Raw genomic sequence first — 18,763 nt, forward strand, 5'->3', positions numbered from 1 at the left:
GAGACCCAAGGGCCACAGAGGAGGATACCAGGGGAGGTCTACCCTTATACTCCCGATGGGATCTGGTTCTAAAGGAATCCCTCAATTCCTTTTCCAACCCATAAAATTTGTAGAAAGTTGCCCTAGAGAAAAAAGTAAAGGATTCCTGTCCACTATGCTGAGACTCAGAAGATGAGAAAAATTAATATTCCAAGTCTAAGAGAGGGACTGCTAAAGCTGGATTACTTGGTGTCAAGGTAGCCACTGATTTAGCATGCCAATACAGTACCAGCAGTCCAGTACCATGCCAATAAGGTACCAGCAGTCCAGTACCAGCTAGTAGTCAATTTGGGCTGAGGAATCTTTTGGGAATAGGATCTGTGAGGTGACTTGGACCTCTTTTCACTGAAGGTTTTAACAGGAAACCTGCCTTTTCTTTACCCAAGGAGTGATGCTCCTTTCCTTGTGAGGACTTAGATTTAACTGTCCTATTGAGTCCAAAGTAGGGGCCTTAGAGCTCCAAGAACCCATGCTCACAGGGGCACTCCTGTACTGAGATGGAATTTGTCCAGTGGAGTCAGCTGTACCCAGATCTTAAGTTGGTCGCATAGAGCAATCCAATGAAAACAGTTATACATGAGCCTCCCTAGCTTTCAAAATCCTTTTAGAAAAGGCTTTACAGATGGAACACATGCTGGGGATATGAGATTCCCAACAACAAAAAAGGCACCTGGTGAGACCATCAGGTATAGGTATTGCTGCCTTGTAGTAAGGACATTACTTAAAATCAAGAGACGTGAGTTAACCACTTGAGTTAGCCCTGAATCCCCAGTGTTGGGAAGAAGATCCCAGTAAGGGAAGAAAATAAAAACTTCTTCAAACTAAAATTTATCAAAAATAATTCTAATTAACTATTCCTAAACTGACACAAATATTTACAGAAAACTGGAGTAGCATAAACAGCTAAGGGACATGTCTACATATGGATACTGGGTAACTCCATCTTGGAACCACAGGTAGTGAAAAGGAAGTGAGCAGAAGCTGGGCTGCTCTTCCCTTTATGCTCTTGGTATAGGAGCACAAGGACACTCAGAGCTCAAATGGGGCTCCAAAAGACACTGTTGGCCAAAGACTTTAATCTCATGTGCATGAGACAGGTACGCAGCAAGAGTGGAACATTTATATGGACAAGCACTTAAAGAAGAATTGTGCAGCTCTCAGATCAAGGAAATTTAAAAAAAAGGTTCAAATGATATACAACGGTTGAGATTTGCAAAGCAGCCTAGGGGATTTAAACACAAATATTCCATTAATTTTACTGTGCATACATGCCCTAGGCTGCTTTGCAAATCTCAACCAATACTTATATATTATTTCATTTAAATATCATAATACAATTTCAAATTAATGATAAACATACTTTGTAAACCATAGTAATTATTAGAAATAACATATCACACTGAAACTTTTTACATTTATTTTGTACTATAAAAAGAAAACAAAAATTCTATTAAACCCCAAACAACAGCCTTTTCTGTATGGAATTCATTATAATTGAATTCTCAATGACCATTGACTTCTGTTGACTGAAGAATTTAACCCATCTACAAAGACAATGATAATTCATAACTGGCATTACCACAAGACAGTAATCAGGTCTCTTCAGAGAAGAAAATTGAGGTAACAACATATCAGTGTTACCACGTAATAGGTATGATGTTAAAAAAGATGGATTACTTAACTTAACACTCTTCAAACCATACCTCTCAGCCATCAAACCTACCAACATGTGGAACAAATGGCCACAATGTGGGACATCCGTACTGTGCTGTGCATCACACTATCACTGACCGATGATCATGTATTAAAAAAAAAAGAAAACTGAAAAAAACAAGTTCTATCATGCCATTAAACAGACTCTCTACATGGATGCAGATGTGAAAGTGACTTGCCCAATGCCTCAAAGCAGGTCAATAGCAGAGTTGGGAACAGAAACAGCAACTCTCAATTCCCAGCTGTATTCTCAAGCACACTAGACTGCAGCTAAATATCAGACTGAAATTTGGTCCACAGAAAAATCTATAAACCGAGTGTTGTTCAGTTTAAAATGACAGTGCCTTTCTGAGTTATAAATCAAACTGAAAACTAATGGTTCATAGAATGCATTCCCTTTTTAGTAAATGACAAGCTACCCTCATTGGCAAAGTCCTCATTTTTTAATTCTCATGGCTCATTTATGTGCACAGTGGATGGTCTAAGATTGTGTATTTGTATAAGTCATAGAATAATAGTTATAGTGGTTTAATACAATATAAAATTAAGGCACCCTACTGGCTAAGTCTGTCATGACAAATACTATTCATAAGACTGAACGTAAGACCTATGTGGTGTGCTATATATTGCTGATATTGTGTTTTATTTATTTGTTTCTGATTTTGGTATTGCTTTATTATTACACAGCTAAGAAAACTGACAGAAGATTAGTAATAAAAAATAACAATTTGAAAAGGTAAATTGTATGACATAGTATGACAGTGAGTAAAAGTACTATCCAAGTCATGACCATGTGAACATTTTTAATAGATTGCTATAGTCCATCATATATGTTCATCTATAACTAAAGCTTACGCTCATTAAACATCATAAAACCCTCTTTAATCTTCTTCCACTTCACTGCAGTAACATACACATGGTCTTCAGCTGTTACATTTGTAAAGATAAATGACAGCTGAATGGCAGATTCAAAATATCTGCAAAACTAAGAAGATACCGACAGTGGTGGATGCTACAAAAAACTGTTAAATGGTAAATTGTGGGAATAGCAGTCTATTTGGGTCACAGTTTTGTTTGGGGCTTCTAGTTTCTAGTGAGATATAAATAATACCACAAACCTGGGTCTTCTACTTCCAGCCTGCTACTACCTACACAACACATTTGGCTTGTACAACATACTATTCTCATCTTTTTTTTGAAGAAGCAAATTTTCTTTAAGAACTTTGTAGCTGTACATAGAGAAATCCACAAGAACCCTCTAATGGAATGCTAAGGCCTTAAAGGAACACACAGTTCATATAGGGAAGAACCTCAGGTATATTTTGCCCCACATAACGAATAAGCTCAGCAGCACCCAAACAATTTACAAAAAATATATTTTTAATAGACCTTGTAGTTGTTTGTTACATTTTGTAATGCTACAGTACATCATAGACCGTGGTTTATGAAATCTGATATGCTGCAGCAAAACTTAAAAGTTAACTGTCATTAAACAAAAATTGTATTAATTATTAAAAGTTGATTATTAATTTGTTTACAAAACTATAGGGTTCATTACTCACTAAAATTTCAGATTAAACGACTGCAGCTTGAATTTTCATGTTTATTTATAACTAGATAATTACCCATGAAAAAGGTGATTTAGCCTCTTAATCTACCTTGTTATTCAAACTTTAATTACTTTTTAATTACAAAATTCATTACGGTCCTAACTCTGTTTAATTGGTTTAAAGTAAACTTTTGAAATATAAAACTTGTTCTTACCTTATCAAGTTCTGGATCTTGAAAAGGAAATTTGCTAATCACTATTTTGTACTCCTCTTCATTTGCTACAGGGATAGGGCTGTAATTATCTGCTTCAAAAATATCCCTGTTCAGAGTTAGCAAAGTCAGCACACTCAGGAGATGTATTAATATTTAAAATATCATAAATAAGTAAATATATAAATGAATACAAAGCTTTTCACTGACATCAGATTGGATGTACAATTCCAAAAGTGGAGAATTGAATTCAACATTGCTCCAGAATTCCCAAAAGCATTTTGGGAGATTGAGTAATACTTACTGCAGCACTGGGATCGCATTTATTCATGCAATGACTTTTTCACAATCTACCTGACCCTAGAGGGTTTGTCCATACTGGAATATTACAACACTTTAGAACATGTCTTAATTAACACAATGCAAAACACAGCTTAGCACTTTCTAATTTCACTTCAGATCATATAAATCAGTATAGCAGGGACTTCATATTAGCTGGCCTACCCTATGATTAACTATGAACAGCTAACGCAATAAATATGGCAGTCCTTGTCTACACTAAATGTTTAACATTGTGTTAGTTAACATGTGTTCAACACAAATGTATTTTTTTCCCCACTGTAAATGCACCCAGGGCACATTAGGGGTCATTCTCTATCTGAAACAGGAACTTCAGATTAAAGCTCCAAAACCACCTTAATACTAGATTTACCATTTTCCCTCTCAAATTATTTTTAAGGGAGACATAGAAGCACAGTAGCTGCATCAAAAGCACCTAGTTTCTGCCAAGAGAGATACAAAGGAATGCTCACTAACAACAAAACAAAAACCTTTCCTGTACCTTGTTCCCACCCAAGTTAAAGGCATCACTTTTGTGATAGTCCTATAATAGCATAATATATAAGAACTCAAGGTTATTGCCTCATATTGCCTAGAATTATTGTACAATGACATCAGCCCAACTGAATCTATGAGAATCTGTAATATTTCATTTTCAAAGTTGCTTTTAAATTAGAAAAAGTCACAGCATTATTAAAACAGGAAAGAGATTATTAATTTTACCACCTTTCTCTAGCAAAATAACCCAACCTGATATTAATTTTTGTATAAGATGAATGCAAACTTTCATGCTGGAGGAAATTAAATTTTACAATTTGCAAGTTCTATATCCATTCAGGTCAATTCATAATAGAAATGCCAAAAGACCTTTAGTCCTATTGGGTCAGGCTATAGTATACTGTACTCAGTTAACTAAAATTTAGAAAATTAGTATCTAATTAAATACATTTGTAATTTGATAGAAAAAAGTAGATTTGATTCAAAGACACAATTACTGAGTAGCTAAACCAACCCCAGTTGACAGAGTATTTTAAGACTTTTTTTTCATTTTACAATACTAACCTGAACAACCCAGCCCATTTTTTAAGCAGTGTTTCATTGTACTGATCTCTTATTTCAAATAAAAGATCAAACAGTCGATTCACAGGAAACCCATAACCCTAAAGTACAAAAATAAAAAGGACAAATAATTCAAGAACTACTATCATCACTTATCATACAGTGCTTCAATATGTTAATAAGAGGGGTTATTTTATCATGGAATTTTGTACCACTATAGTACAAGTTACAGGACTCAACACGTAGAGGTATTATTAAACGTGATTTACTAATTTGTAAACCTGATATTCTATTTACTTTAGAAATACTAGTTTTAGTGGCAAAATGTGACAAATTTCTTTTATATGTTTTTTAACTTGGTATTTAATCAAACAATGTGTTTTATCTGTTTTATCAATGATTCAGCAATAAAACATAACTGGTTTTCCAAGCAGCAAATTCAGTGACTGAACTGAAATACTACTTGCTATAAATTAGAAGTGAAATGTTTACAGAAATAGAATATTTACATTTATTTCAATGCTATGGAATACCCTTTTGAACAAATTACAAAAACTGAAAAAGATTTTTTTCAGTGCACAACTGGACACCTAGGAGGTCTGTGGTGGGCACAAATTAAGAAGGTTGTGTTAAGGGGGAGCCAGCAGAAGAAAGCTAGGTAAGATAGTTTCATTTTTTAAAACATCTTACCTAATTCTTGGTACATGCATGCGATTCCACTGAAACCAATGGGGGTTGCACATGCATATCCAAAGGCAGAATTTGGCTCCAGGTATTTTAATTTTCAATTATCAAAATAACACCAACCTGCAAAGTATCAGCAAACACAACAATGAGATTCTTCAGCTCCAAAACAAGATCAGGATCAGTGCAATATGACTGGAAATAAAAAATATTGATTTTGTAAAAGTTATTTAAATCAAACAGTAAATATATTTTCAACTTACAGTAGTACAGTAGGTTAAACTCACTAGCTTTATACCACTAATTAAGTTCTTGTGTTGATAAAAGCAATTTAAACTTACATGTCTTAATTTATGTATGCAGCGTTCTTGTAGCCTTGCTGGCCCCAGGATATTAGAGAAACAAGGTGGCTGAGGTAATATCTTTTATTGCACCAACTTCTGCTAATGAGAGAGACAAGCTTCCAAGCTTACACAGAGCTCTTCATAAGAATGGCCATACTGGGTCAGACCAAAGGTCCATCTAGCCCAGTATCCTGTCTTCTTACAGTGACCAATGCCAGGTGCCCCAGAGGGAATGTTCAGAACAAATAATCATCAAGTGATCCATCCCCTGTCGCCCATTCCCAGCTTCTGGAAAAGCTTGAAAGCTTGTCTCTTGCACTAACAGAAGTTGGTCCAATAAAATATATTACCTGACCCACCTTTTCTTAATTTAGTCCAATTATATACAGTATTTATTCATATCACAAAGCTATTACAAAGTTTGTCCTAACAAGAAGAGCTCAGACAAGACCAGCTGGAATATGAAAAGTGATGCACACCATCATAGGTGCTGACTTACTCAAATCCCGGGGGGTGCTTGACCCCCACTCCGCGCAGGCCCCGCCCCCACTCCACCGCTTTCTCCAAGCTCCCACCCTTCCCCCTCCCCCATCCACCTCCTTCCCCCTACCTCTTCCTGCCCCCGCTCTACCCGCTCCCCCTCAGCGCCTCCTGCATGCTGCAGAACAGCTGATCGCAGCAGGCAGAAGGCAGAGGAGCTGATCGGCAGGGCCGTCAGTGAGCATGAGGTGCTGGCGGGAGGAGAGAAGTGGGAGGGCGAAGTGCTCATTCGCAAGTTGCCAGTGGGTGCTGAGCACCCACTATTTTTTTTCCATGGTGTTCCAGCCCTGGAGCACCCACGGAGTCCGTACCTATGCACACCATGAATGAGATGCATTGAAGCTCCATTCATTGAAGTCAATGGGACCTAAGCACATGCAGAAGTGTTTTGCTAAATCAGAAACCTTAATAGTACTTTCAAACATTAAGTCTCAATCTAACCCATGTTAACATTATGGCACTTTCAAGACTCATTTCTAGAGGGAAAAGTTGTAAGCAAAACGTTTACATATTATGTTAATATCTACAAACTTGGGGGTATAAAATTAGGCAGCTACAGCTATATGATTTCATTTTCAGAGGTGTTGAGCATCTGCAGCTTTTACTGAAGTCAAAGAGGAGCTGTTGATGCACCTCTGAAAAATTAGGCTACATTTATCCTGCAATTATGTTTCTATCTTTATGTCCCCAATTATGAATATTTTGGTCTTCATCATCATCTTTTTTTAGTTAAAAAAATACAAATATTATTTATGGCCATACAATGTAATGCAGGATGAAAATACAAGATTGAAATGCAGCCCACATGCCTGCCTTACAGTATTTTTTGCGTCTTTACTCTCCAAGTAATTATATAAATAAGCTAATGGCTTTGCTTCTTGCAAGTACTCTTCAAAGAAGAAGAGCACTAGTCACCCACTTCACCTCAATACAGACTAGCATGATATAATTGATTGTGATGGGAGTTACGCATCCTGGGAACAAATAATGACATCAATTTCAATTATATCAGAAAACCTTTATGAAGGGACCTATTTCTATAAGAAACAAGATTTAAGTACATTTGAATGCTTTACATTGACACCCATTTATAAAAAAATGACAATCGATAGATTAAACCTTCACCTGCCTTGCAAAATATGTGGTTTAGAAATCTCTAAACAATTTGAACTTACTAGTAGTGCCTTCTAAAATGAGCTGGGGATTGGAAACAAAACTTAACTGGCATTCACCAGAAATGTTCCTAATGAAAATACAGCTGTTGCAATTTGAAAAACCAAACTGTTTTCAGCCTTTCCTAAAATATTTACAAAGTATAAAATATTCTTCAAACCTAAAACAACCTGCAATAATAGTGAAATGGTTACAAAATCCAAACTCCATGATTTAAGCACATATTTTTGAATTTTGAATTAATGGAGATTAGTGAACATTGAAAAGGGCAAATCAAGACATGAAATAACAGCACTTTGTATATGTTACACATCTTCTATTTTTCTTCCTGAACATGCTGTCTATGACCCTTTTGGCAAGTTTTGAAGTAATTTACCAGGATAAAATGCAGTCAATCACAATCAATGACTGTATTCCCTTGTTTTTCAAGGGGGATCAGAAACAGCATGCTGATAGCCAGTTTTCTTGTGGATGGATAATACAGAGGTAACTTTCATTATTTGAGATACATTTTAAAAATACTGAAATATTCAGTCAAATATAGTATTAAGTTAATAACACTTTAGCATTTTCAAGATTTTAGTAATGCCTCTACTGCAATGTAAACATACTACTTGATGGGCATTGAAGGGGTAGCTCTAAGGGTTTTGCTGGTAGAGTTTATTTTGGAAACAGGGTATTTGGAATGATAATTAGGAATTATTTCCTGGTGGTGCTTTCAGTGATGAACTATTCAATCTGATCTAATGAAGAGGTCAGTTGAAACTAATGAGGACAGATTGCAATAATAACAGCAGATTAACTCTGCATATTCTAAACTGCTGGACTAAGAGCACTTTTGGAAGACCCAGAGAGTTGTAAATCAGTGGAGGATTATGCAAATAGCCCATGGCTGTGGCTCACAGCCTGATACTGCTGTGAAAAACAAAAGCTTGGCAGGCTCTCTCCCTACTGTGAGCCATTTTTAACCACAAAAAAAACCACAATGATGTAGGTGTAATTTTTCACTTTGACATTATCCTACTTTTAAACACACAGACACTCTTCAATGGATTTACACTGCACTACTACAAGGTCTTCTCACTTACCGAATGGGTTCTAAGAACAGCAATGATCTTTGACAGTGCCATGTTCCAGAGTTCATCAGTGTATGCTCTAGTTACCAATCCTTGGGTTACATGTAAAATGTGATCTTCCACTACAAAGAAACTAAAACAAAAATTTATAAGAATTAAGTCAAATAACCATCAGTTATTTTCAAATATTTATTACAATATGGAGCAAATCCTACCCTTTTGCACAGAAGCATGGGAAGACCATGCCCACAGAACAATTGGGACTTGAATGGACTTTGCATCAGGCCCTTGGTGCTGTTCTGGACAGGATGAGGGAAGCACACCCACTGCTAACTGGAGCCCAGCTCAATGGAGAGTCTATATCTGTCACTACCCTGGAAGGATGTGTGTGCAGGACAGATGAATCCTCACTCCAGAGAAGCAGCAGGCATTATCCATGTGGCAACTGGATACACATTGCATGGGCCTTACACAGAGGAGAGGATTGTGGGGGATAAGAATAAGGGCAACAGATTTCCATTTAGAAAACTTACCCTACAATTTGACTGAAATATCTTCTGTAGCCTTCTACTGTTTCATGCTTTAAGTAAAAAACAAAAATGTTGAGGAATAAAAATACCACTAAAAATTTAAGTAAAATTCCAAGTCAGTGCAACCTAATAAAAATAGTATTGGTTACCATGCTTGACTGTGGCTGCAGAACTAATCTTGCTTGTTTCCTTCTTTGCTTTCTGTAGTAGTTTTCAAATGTCTCTCCATCACCCTAAGACAAGACAAACAAAATGTGGTTAAGAGAGGAATGTTCTTCATATGATGAAAAAGTACTTCTGAAATTAAAGGCAGAGTTCTCCACTGTAACTTACAACCATATATTCTGCATTTGTTCCATATATGGAACTCCCACTGACATCTGTGGAAGTTCTGCATACTTGAAATGAGTGCAAAGCATATGAAAGAGATCCACAATGTACACAGGAGAGGAGAATTCAGCCCACATTTTCACTTATGTCATGCTGCTATGATACCAAACACAAACTTTTTAAAATGACTAATTAACAATATCAAGCTAATTATCAAAATTGAAAAAATCTTAACTCCTATTCTGTAACTTAAATACAGCTGCTTTAACTACAATACTGCTGTCTTTAAGATCTACAGGAAACTTAGTTTATATTGACTTTCGTCACATGTAAAGTTTAGTATATGCTAAATGTTACAGAAATTCATAATATAGTCCTGACTCTTGAATGCACTAGTATTCCTTAAGCAAAATGTAAAACAAAATTTAATATTTGCTTACCCTTTCTTGGTACTTAGTAAATATAATGACTAAAGATTTGGATTTTGGTCCTATAACAGTCCTCAAAATTTAATACATAGACAATATTCTCTATGCCTATTGATTATATTGTTAAGACCTCAAGCGACATCGTGGTATTCTCATTAAGATGATTCATTCAGTGGAAACCATCTGTCCATTTGAAACCATTACAACACTGACTCATCTACCTATTGAATGCAACATAATCTGTATGCAAGCAGAATTAAGCAGCTTAGCATTTTTAAGTTTCATTTTTACTCCATGAGGTTATTGCTAGGTCAGAGCTATTTAGAATTCCATTACTTGGGATTCCAAAAAGCTTCAAATCAAAACGTGAGAGATCCTGCATATTCTTAAATCAGTACTATTTCAGTAAGAAATAATTCAAGTAAAGCTCTAAATTAATATTTTCAGATGTACAAAGAATATTGGTTTCTTTCCCCAAAATGCAGATAACCTACCACAGAATGAAACAAAGCTTGAAATGGAAAAAAAAAAAAAAAAAAAAAAAGGAGGGGGAGCGGTGGTGGGAGACTTTGCTTTTAAAAAAGCAAGTTCTTCATATTGTGTGATACATATTAACTAGAGCAGTTTTTATTACTGTAATCTTTTATTCAGGACATCACCACTTACATTTATTATCATAATGTAAATCATTACTTTCCAGCCAAATAGTATGATGTAATTCTTAAATGCATAATGAAGTAATTGGGAGAAATGTAGAATTCTACTTCTAATATCATATTTGTGCATGAGTTTAGTGGAAGTCTACTATGAAAAAGAATAGCTGCTCTTTCCAAATGCACAAAATAAAGTTTGATATGTAAAATACTTGATGGGTGTTGAATCACCACCGTATATCATGCAATAGACAGGATTACTTGAAGGCAGCTAAGATCATAGTTTTTAATAGAAACCACTTTAATGGATGCTCTGACCCTTATCAATAGACTAAAGCAATAGCCTTGGTGGCGTGCAATGTATTTAAAGGTGTAGCAAAGGAGAGTCAAAACAGTAAATGCCCAATATAATGGATGTCGCTTGTTAATCTTTGAAAAGTTCCTAAATTCACATACATAAAATAACAAATCAGTTTATGCTGGATGATAAATTATTGGAAATTAGCTCACACATGAAATCCTGTTTCAGAATTTTTTTCCATTTTATTTGCCTCAAAATTTAATTTTTATTTGCCTCAAAATTTAGTGTTGTATACCAAAGAAATTGGGGTAGGGAGCTTACTACAGAATTCAAATACAGCATTCCACAGAACACACTGAGCCCTGGTTATACCCTGCTCTACAGTGCTTAAACACACTCTGCATACAGGCTAGCCTACTAAAAAATGTGAACGAAAAAAAGACAGAAAAAGACTAAAGCAGAGACTGAACTTCACCAATACATAGTTACGAACTACAAGTGTAAATTACCAATTTATGGTGGAGTTCTGCCTCATGTTTAAACACAGAAACTGCCATACTACGTCAGACCAGTGATTTATCTAGTCTGGTATTTTGTCTCTAACAGTAGCTACGACCAGACACTTCAGAGGAAGGCGCAATATTCTCATAATGGGCAATTATGAAAAAACTCATAATGGACATTATGAAATAACCTGTCTCAAGTGGGAAGTTTCTTTCCAACCCTAGGAGTTGTTAACTAGCTTTATGCTCTGAAGCAAGAGGGTTTAACATCTCACCAATTTTTTATCCACATCCAACCTAATGTTTTATCCAATATTATTGGATAATATACATGGCTAATCTTTTTTGTAAATCTTATTAAGCTTCAGTTATATCTAGTGGCCACTAGTTTTCAAAGGTTAATTATGTGTTGTATCAAATCACTTATAATTCATTACCTTTATGATCATTTCAGTTTAAATTATACTTTATTAATTTTAGTCTGCTGCCTTCCAATTTTATTGGTTGTTCCCTTCTAGTATTATGAGACAGGGTAAATAAAAATAGCCAACTCCTCTCTAAACTAAACAGTCCCAGTCTTTTTAATTTCTCTTCAGATTACAACCCATCTTTTGGCCTCTTCTATTCCTGCCATCTCGCCATTGAGACAGGGTGGTCACTGATATAATAAAATCTGACAGTGCCACCATCAAAATAAAGCGTGCAGGCAGACCCATAGGATGAAGTGCAGTGTCCCACAGGACCTGACACATCACAATGGACATCAGATTTAGGGATTCATGCCTATAATTATAAACTTTAAACATTCTTATTTCAAAATACAAAGCCCTGTATTAGCCATTGACTCTCATATGAAAACAATTTACCTCAGGATTATGGAGCCTGAAGTTGGCTGAGCCAGGGAAAGAGATATGGTATTGTGCCCACACTGCAAGAGGGGGATGGGAAGAGCTGTGGACTAGATTCAATAAATCAGGCTGCTTTGCCCCACCCACTGAGCAACCACCCATGGATCCCTGTCCTCCTCTCTCCTTATGTTGTGTCCACAAGGCTTATTGCAATCCTCACGAATTGCCCAGAAGTGTCAGCCGATGTAGAATGCAACTACCTGTATCCCAAGAGTACATCTACACTGCAGCAGTCAGTGTGATGTGCAGCTTGTGCAGATGTCCCACCCTAGCTGTACTCCAGCTAGCTCATTTAAAAGAGAAGCACAGGTGCCATGGCGTGAGCTTCAGCACCAACTGCACAGGGGAGTGTGCATCTGGGGAGTCAGGCAGTCTGATGCAGCCAGAACTGAAGCCTTCACTGCGGCATCCTCATTTAGATTTTTAGTGAGTTGGCTGGAGGATGGCTAGTGCTGCAGCTGCAGTGTAGGCATACCCTAAGTAAGGTGGGCTGCTATGAGCGTGGAGCAGTTCTCTAATCTCTGTACTGGCTCCCTACTGGCTTCCTCACAATTCAAAGTGCTGGTACAGTAGAACCTCAGAGTTATGAACACCAGAGTTATGAACTGACCTGTCAACCATACACCTCATTTGGAACCGGAAGTATGCAATCAGACAGCAGCAGAGACAAAAAATAAAAATGAAAAAGCAAATACAGTACAGTACTGTATTAAACGTAAACTACTAAAAAAATAAAGGGAAAGCAGCATTTTTCTTTGGCATAGTAAAGTTTTAAAGCTCTATGAACTTTTGAAAGAACAACCACAGTGTTTTGTTCAGAGTAATGAACATTTCAGAGTTACGAACAACCTCCATTCCTGAGGTGTTCGTAACTCTGAGGTTCTACTGTAATACTCTTTAATGTTTAGTTCTCCTATGAAAAGTGACTACATAAAAATAGCAATTAACTAGAGATTTCATCCTTTGGTGCAGTCACTTAACTTTGCTGACTTCAGTGACAAAACAAGCTTTTACTGTTACTTATTTGTGTTAACACTGAAGAGCCAACACAGCTAACAGAGGGAGTTGGATTCTATTCCTTCTTTTATCTCACTGGATTTTTTTTAATTATTAAGTTCCCATCAGCTACACTTCTGCAAAGCCACTAATAGCAAGGAGGAAGGGAATGCTGCACACACAGATGTCTTTGGGGAGCATAACCTGAAGACAATGAGATTTCACAGGTGTAAATGAGGGTTTAATTAGACTTGCAGAACCTTTGTTACTGGCAACTTGTGAGAAGCAACGAATCCATCTTGACTCTCAGAGCCCAGTTTGAGTTTGCAGGATTAAGAGAGTTTGAAAGAAATTTTTTTTAAAATTATGTTACACATAAACTGAGTACAAAAGCTATTCAGACATAGTGAACATGGAAAGTAACAATCACTCTTTTTAGCCCTGGTTACCCTGTGTACTGCCCATCATTTTTTACTTTCCCACAGCAGCTGGGATGTGTTGTCAGGCCTTTGCTGTTGATTCCTAGTGTAAAACGCTTATGAGTTTGGTAGCAAGCGTCTCTCAGTCTTTGGCACTTGCTTGGTGGTCCACCAGAACCTGAGTTTCATGAGTTTTAGGACAAATTTTTATTTTATGTTTTACTATGCTATTTTTTAAACAGTTAGGTATTAGGGAACATTGGGAACAGTTAAAGGGCTGGAACTTTTAGTGTTACTATCTGTTGAGGCATACATAACTTGTGTGATTTTAAAAATGTTTATGTAATTACCTAACTGCTACACTGTTAGGCACTATAAAAATAAACCATACAAGAATGTTCTGTGAGTACCAGTGTCAGATCTATTTCATCTGGTTCAGCATAGTTGGACTTCGATGAAATGTGTTCACATGTGTTTGCTCACTTAGAAATTGGCAAAGTGCAAAAGGTAAGAAAAAGGATAGTTAGACTTTTAAAAATATAACCATTCTTGATTATTTTAAGTCATAGTAATACGTACCAAAACTGAATAGATATGCAAGCATCTGTAAACAGGAGAAAAATCTACAAGATCATGAGCAGTCAAAACCTGCAGGAGGAAAAAAATCAGTCTCATAACTTGGTGCATTAGAAACAGAACGGGTCTCACAAACTGATCAGTAAATTTGACATCTTATTTTGCTTAACGTGAATGTGAGGATAAAGCTAAGGAACTGGCCTCATTGCAAAGTTAGGTTTCAGCGTAACAGCCGTGTTAGTCTGTATTCACAAAAAGAAAAGGAGTACTTGTGGCACCTTAGAGACTAACCAATTTATTTGAGCATAAGCTTTCGTGAGCTACAGCTCACTTCATCGGATGCATCCGATGAAGTGAGCTGTAGCTCACGAAAGCTTATGCTCAAATAAATTGGTCAGTCTCTAAGGTGCCACAAGTACTCCTTTTCTTATTGTAAAGTTAGTTGGCCAAATGGGAAGGTTGGTCACCAGTGACCAGTTTGAAGTACATCGCTACTACAGCTCAACATTCTTGGCATCCATGGGCCTCAGCATCTTGAGCTGAGACCTATCTTCAAAGCAGTGAACACTGAGGCTACATGAGCACCTCCTCATGGATCCAAATATGTGGAGCAAGGCTATGATAAAAGAGACTGTAATTCCAATAACGTTCATTTTCATACACTAGACTTTGAAAAAGTTGGGGAAAGAGAGCGGAGCTATAAAACCAATATACTTTGAGAACTTTTGTTATGAGGGAGTAACTTTCCTTTTTCTTTTGAGAATTGCTTCTTTAGATCCTTACTCTTTGGAGAATGACTGGCAATCATAAATCCCACAAGGTGGGCAGAGTATTTAAAACTATAGCTCTGCTCTCCCAAAATAGGCACCATACTTTGCAGTTAAGTTAAAAGTATGTAGCCTAACTGCATGAATGGAATTCCAATTAGAGTCCTATATATTTCAAAGATCAAGTGAGCTCTTAGACCTTGGGGTATGTCATACCTTCTAGTTCATAAGTATTTTGATTACGCAGTCAAACTGATTTAGACAATTTTGAAAAGAAATTCAAGACAAGTCCAAGGCAGAGCCAAATGCAACCAAAATATACTTATGGAGACCAATAAAAGGATTTTGTTATGTCACTATTATTATTTAGTGCCCTTTCAATATCCAATTTGTGCATCCTGGCTTCCTCCAATAATTACTGAGGTTTAGGAAAGCATACTGGGAGGTTAGTAGACTGGTGAACATGGAATTCAGACATCACTTCAGGCAAAAACTGTGGGTTAAAACACAGGACCACAGTAAACAGAGACTCAAGCCAGTCAGTCAGTCAGAGTCAGCTCTGTTGGTAGATTTTATAGGCACTTAAAACCACTGTTTTAATGGACAAGTGGTAGAAAAAAATATGCCTGAATGGCTTGTAGCATTCTTTTACTACTAACTTCAGGTCTCATCAAAATGTTGGTCTTCTCACAGAAGGGTAGATTAAATGTTCCAGTTTTCCCCTTTTTCCATTACAGGATTAGAACTTCCTTTTTTCATATTAGAAAACAGACACTTCATTCATTATTTTCAGGAAATAATATTTAGGGTGTAATCCTTCATGCTTCATTTAGAAGACCAAACTCATGAATAAGGAGTACATAGTAGCTGAAAGGAGAGGCTACTCACCTTTCTGTAACTTGAGTTCTTTGAGATGCGTGATCCCTATCTGCATTCCACCATGGCTGAGCATGAGCATCATGCGTCAGAGACCAGAACATTTTCACTAGGAGTGTCCTTCAAGCCACTCCTGTGCAGTTCTTCTTCTCAGGCAGTAGACGGAGGATATAAGTGGCAGTATAGAATGACTGCCTCTCCAGTTTCCTTTTCTACCACAAACCCAACAAGATCCATCTCAAAGAATTCAAGTTACAGACCTGAAAGTAACCTCTCATCCTTCTTCGAGGGATGGTCCCTATCTGTATTCCACTGTGGGTGATGAACAAGCAGTGTTCCTTACAGTGGAGGGTGCAAGGACCTCATAGAATTCATTGATTGGAAGACTGATGAGCCCACTGCAGCACCAGATACCAAGGCCGGTACCAAAGCATAATGTCTCACGAGGATATGGACTGAACTCCAAGTAACATATCTCAGTTAGAGGCACCTAGTTCAGAGAAGCCACTGACACTGCCTGTGCTTTAGTGGAGTAGATTCTGATGCCTTGCAGAGGAGGGATGCTGGTCAGTTCATAACATAGCAGGATACAACTGGAGTTCCCTTTGGACCCTCTCCGTAGCAGAAATTGCTTCACCTTTCATGCATTCCAAAAGGGATAGAAACAGTCTAGGGAATCTTCTAAAATATTTTGTTCTAGCTACTCTTTGCACATCTAAAGTATGAAGCCCCTGTCTACCCTGATATCGTTAAGACTTCGGTGAGAAAACAGGCAGATGGATCATCTGGTTTAAATTAAATTCTAAGATCACCTTAGTCATAAATTTGGGGCTTAACCTCAGTGAAATCTTCTCTTCATAAAAGATAGTATAAGGAGGGTCAGCCATCAGGGCTCTCTGTTCCCTGCTCTTCTAGCTGATGTTATCACAAGGGATCCTAGTTTTGCGTGATAAAAAACCAAAATTCTCTGATAAAAAAATCATTAAAATCCATGTTTTTCTGTGATTGCAATGAAATGCTGAACTTTAGTTTCCCTAGCCACAATATATAGTTATCAGTTGAACACAATGATATTTTTACAATTTATAAGCACATTCGAAGCCTACCAGTCTCATCAATCATTATAATAAAATAAAATTTACAGAATTCCAATTTGTTGTTCTTACATATGCCAAATACTTCTATGCCTGTATTCTATATTTTCTGATTTTTTTTTTAAATGCACAAAGAATAAAGCTGCCGCTGTCAGCCATGGACTGCAGGGCTCCCACTGACAGCGGAAATCTTATTAAAATGTGCAGAATCTGTTTGGCCCACACAAGGTTGTGATCAGGTTTATGTAGCCCTCCTGTGTAATAAGGTTGGGCACCATTGGAATAAGTAACACTGGTACTTTCAGTAAAATTTAATTAATAGTTAATATGTTTTTACAAAATAGAAAAACTAAAGATTCTCTGTAAAAATGCAAATTCCGTGTTTTTCCACAGAAAATGGATTTCTAGGATCCCTGATTATCATGATGAAGAATGCAACCTTCACAGAAAGATGAGTAAGAGCATGAGGCCATTGATTCAAACAAACCTTTGTTAATGTTGCCAGGACTAAACTACGGTCCCATGCTGGTGTAGATTTTGTTATGTGGAGGGGAGAAAGGTTCTGATCAGTCCATTTAGGAAGGGAAATATAACTGGATGCAAGAAAATGGAATGGTTGTTGACTGGGGTGGGGTGGTAACAGCCGCCAGATGAACATAGATGGAACTAACAGAAAGCCCTTGGGTCTTAAGGGAAAGTTCATATTCCAAAAGGCTGGGAATGTCCAAATTTTCTTGGGTTAATTGTTGCTGCTGACACAAGATTGTGATTCTTCTTCACTTTGGCATATAGCACCTTCTAGGGGACTCCCTTCTACTGTTGTTGAGGATGGTTTGAATAACCTCTGAATATGTTATTTCTGTGTTCTGTGCCCATCCAAACACCAAGCATGATGCTGGGGGGATTGAGTGATACTGAGCTGTGGTGCAGTACCTTGCCCTCATTCAGGATTAGTGTGTCTGGGAAGAATTTAATTGCTCTGTATGGTTCTGCTGACACGTGGAAAATGCTGTAGACCCAGAACTGTCTGGGCCATTTGGGCACAATCATCTGGCCATTTGATGCCCTGTAGTGTTCTGTGCATAGTGTGGTGGATCCTGCACCACTTGTCTGTTGATATATAATACCATCAACATGCTGTTGAATCGTACTTGCACATGTCTTGCTGAAATGTATAGTAGACAATGTTCACAAGCTCTGTGGACTGCTCATAGTTCAAAAAGGTTTATACGTACCCTTGTATCTCAAACAGTCCATGCACTCCGTACTGTATGTTCATCCAGGTAGGTGCTCTAGCCCAACAGGGAGGCATCTGTGATTAGTACCTTCTGTGGTGGAGGTGAAGTGAACGAGACTCCCATATGCACATGGAAGCTGTTTTCCTACCAGCTTAGCAAGCCCTGTACTCTCTCAGGGACAGGTACTAATTTTTTCATGCTGTCTCAGCAAGGGATCTATACTCTCTTGAGCCAGGTTTATAAGGCATGAAGTCAAAGCCTTGCAGATGGTGTTACGAATGTACAGGCAGCCACGGGGCCGAAGAGAGTGAGACATGCCTGAACTGATGTTTTTGAACTGAACAAATCTGTGTGATTAGATGTTATGTGAAAGATGGCTGTCTATATGGAAATAGGCATCTTTCATGTTAAGTACT

The 18,763-nt window shown here is 37.3% G+C and overlaps 1 protein-coding gene across 4 annotated transcripts in view; it reads right to left on the minus strand.

Annotated features, from left to right (window-relative positions):
- EXOC6 (exocyst complex component 6) overlaps positions 1-18,763 on the minus strand; it is a 175,199-nt gene that overhangs the window by 94,003 nt on the left and 62,433 nt on the right. For all 4 annotated transcript variants that reach the window (XR_013346701.1, XM_077822563.1, XM_077822564.1 and 1 more), the window contains exons 8-14: positions 14,376-14,444; positions 9,408-9,491; positions 9,262-9,308; positions 8,741-8,861; positions 5,719-5,790; positions 4,915-5,012; positions 3,517-3,622 (exon numbers count right to left, since the gene is read on the minus strand). Coding sequence is in view for 3 of the 4 variants with exons in the window: in XM_077822563.1 (XP_077678689.1) it covers positions 3,517-3,622; positions 4,915-5,012; positions 5,719-5,790; positions 8,741-8,861; positions 9,262-9,308; positions 9,408-9,491; positions 14,376-14,444 (597 nt within the window). In the remaining variant the exon portion in view is untranslated. The remainder of the gene's footprint in view (positions 1-3,516; positions 3,623-4,914; positions 5,013-5,718; positions 5,791-8,740; positions 8,862-9,261; positions 9,309-9,407; positions 9,492-14,375; positions 14,445-18,763) is intronic.

Source organism: Eretmochelys imbricata, chromosome 7, assembly GCF_965152235.1.
Source record: "Eretmochelys imbricata isolate rEreImb1 chromosome 7, rEreImb1.hap1, whole genome shotgun sequence".
Taxonomy (NCBI): Eukaryota; Metazoa; Chordata; order Testudines; family Cheloniidae; genus Eretmochelys; species Eretmochelys imbricata.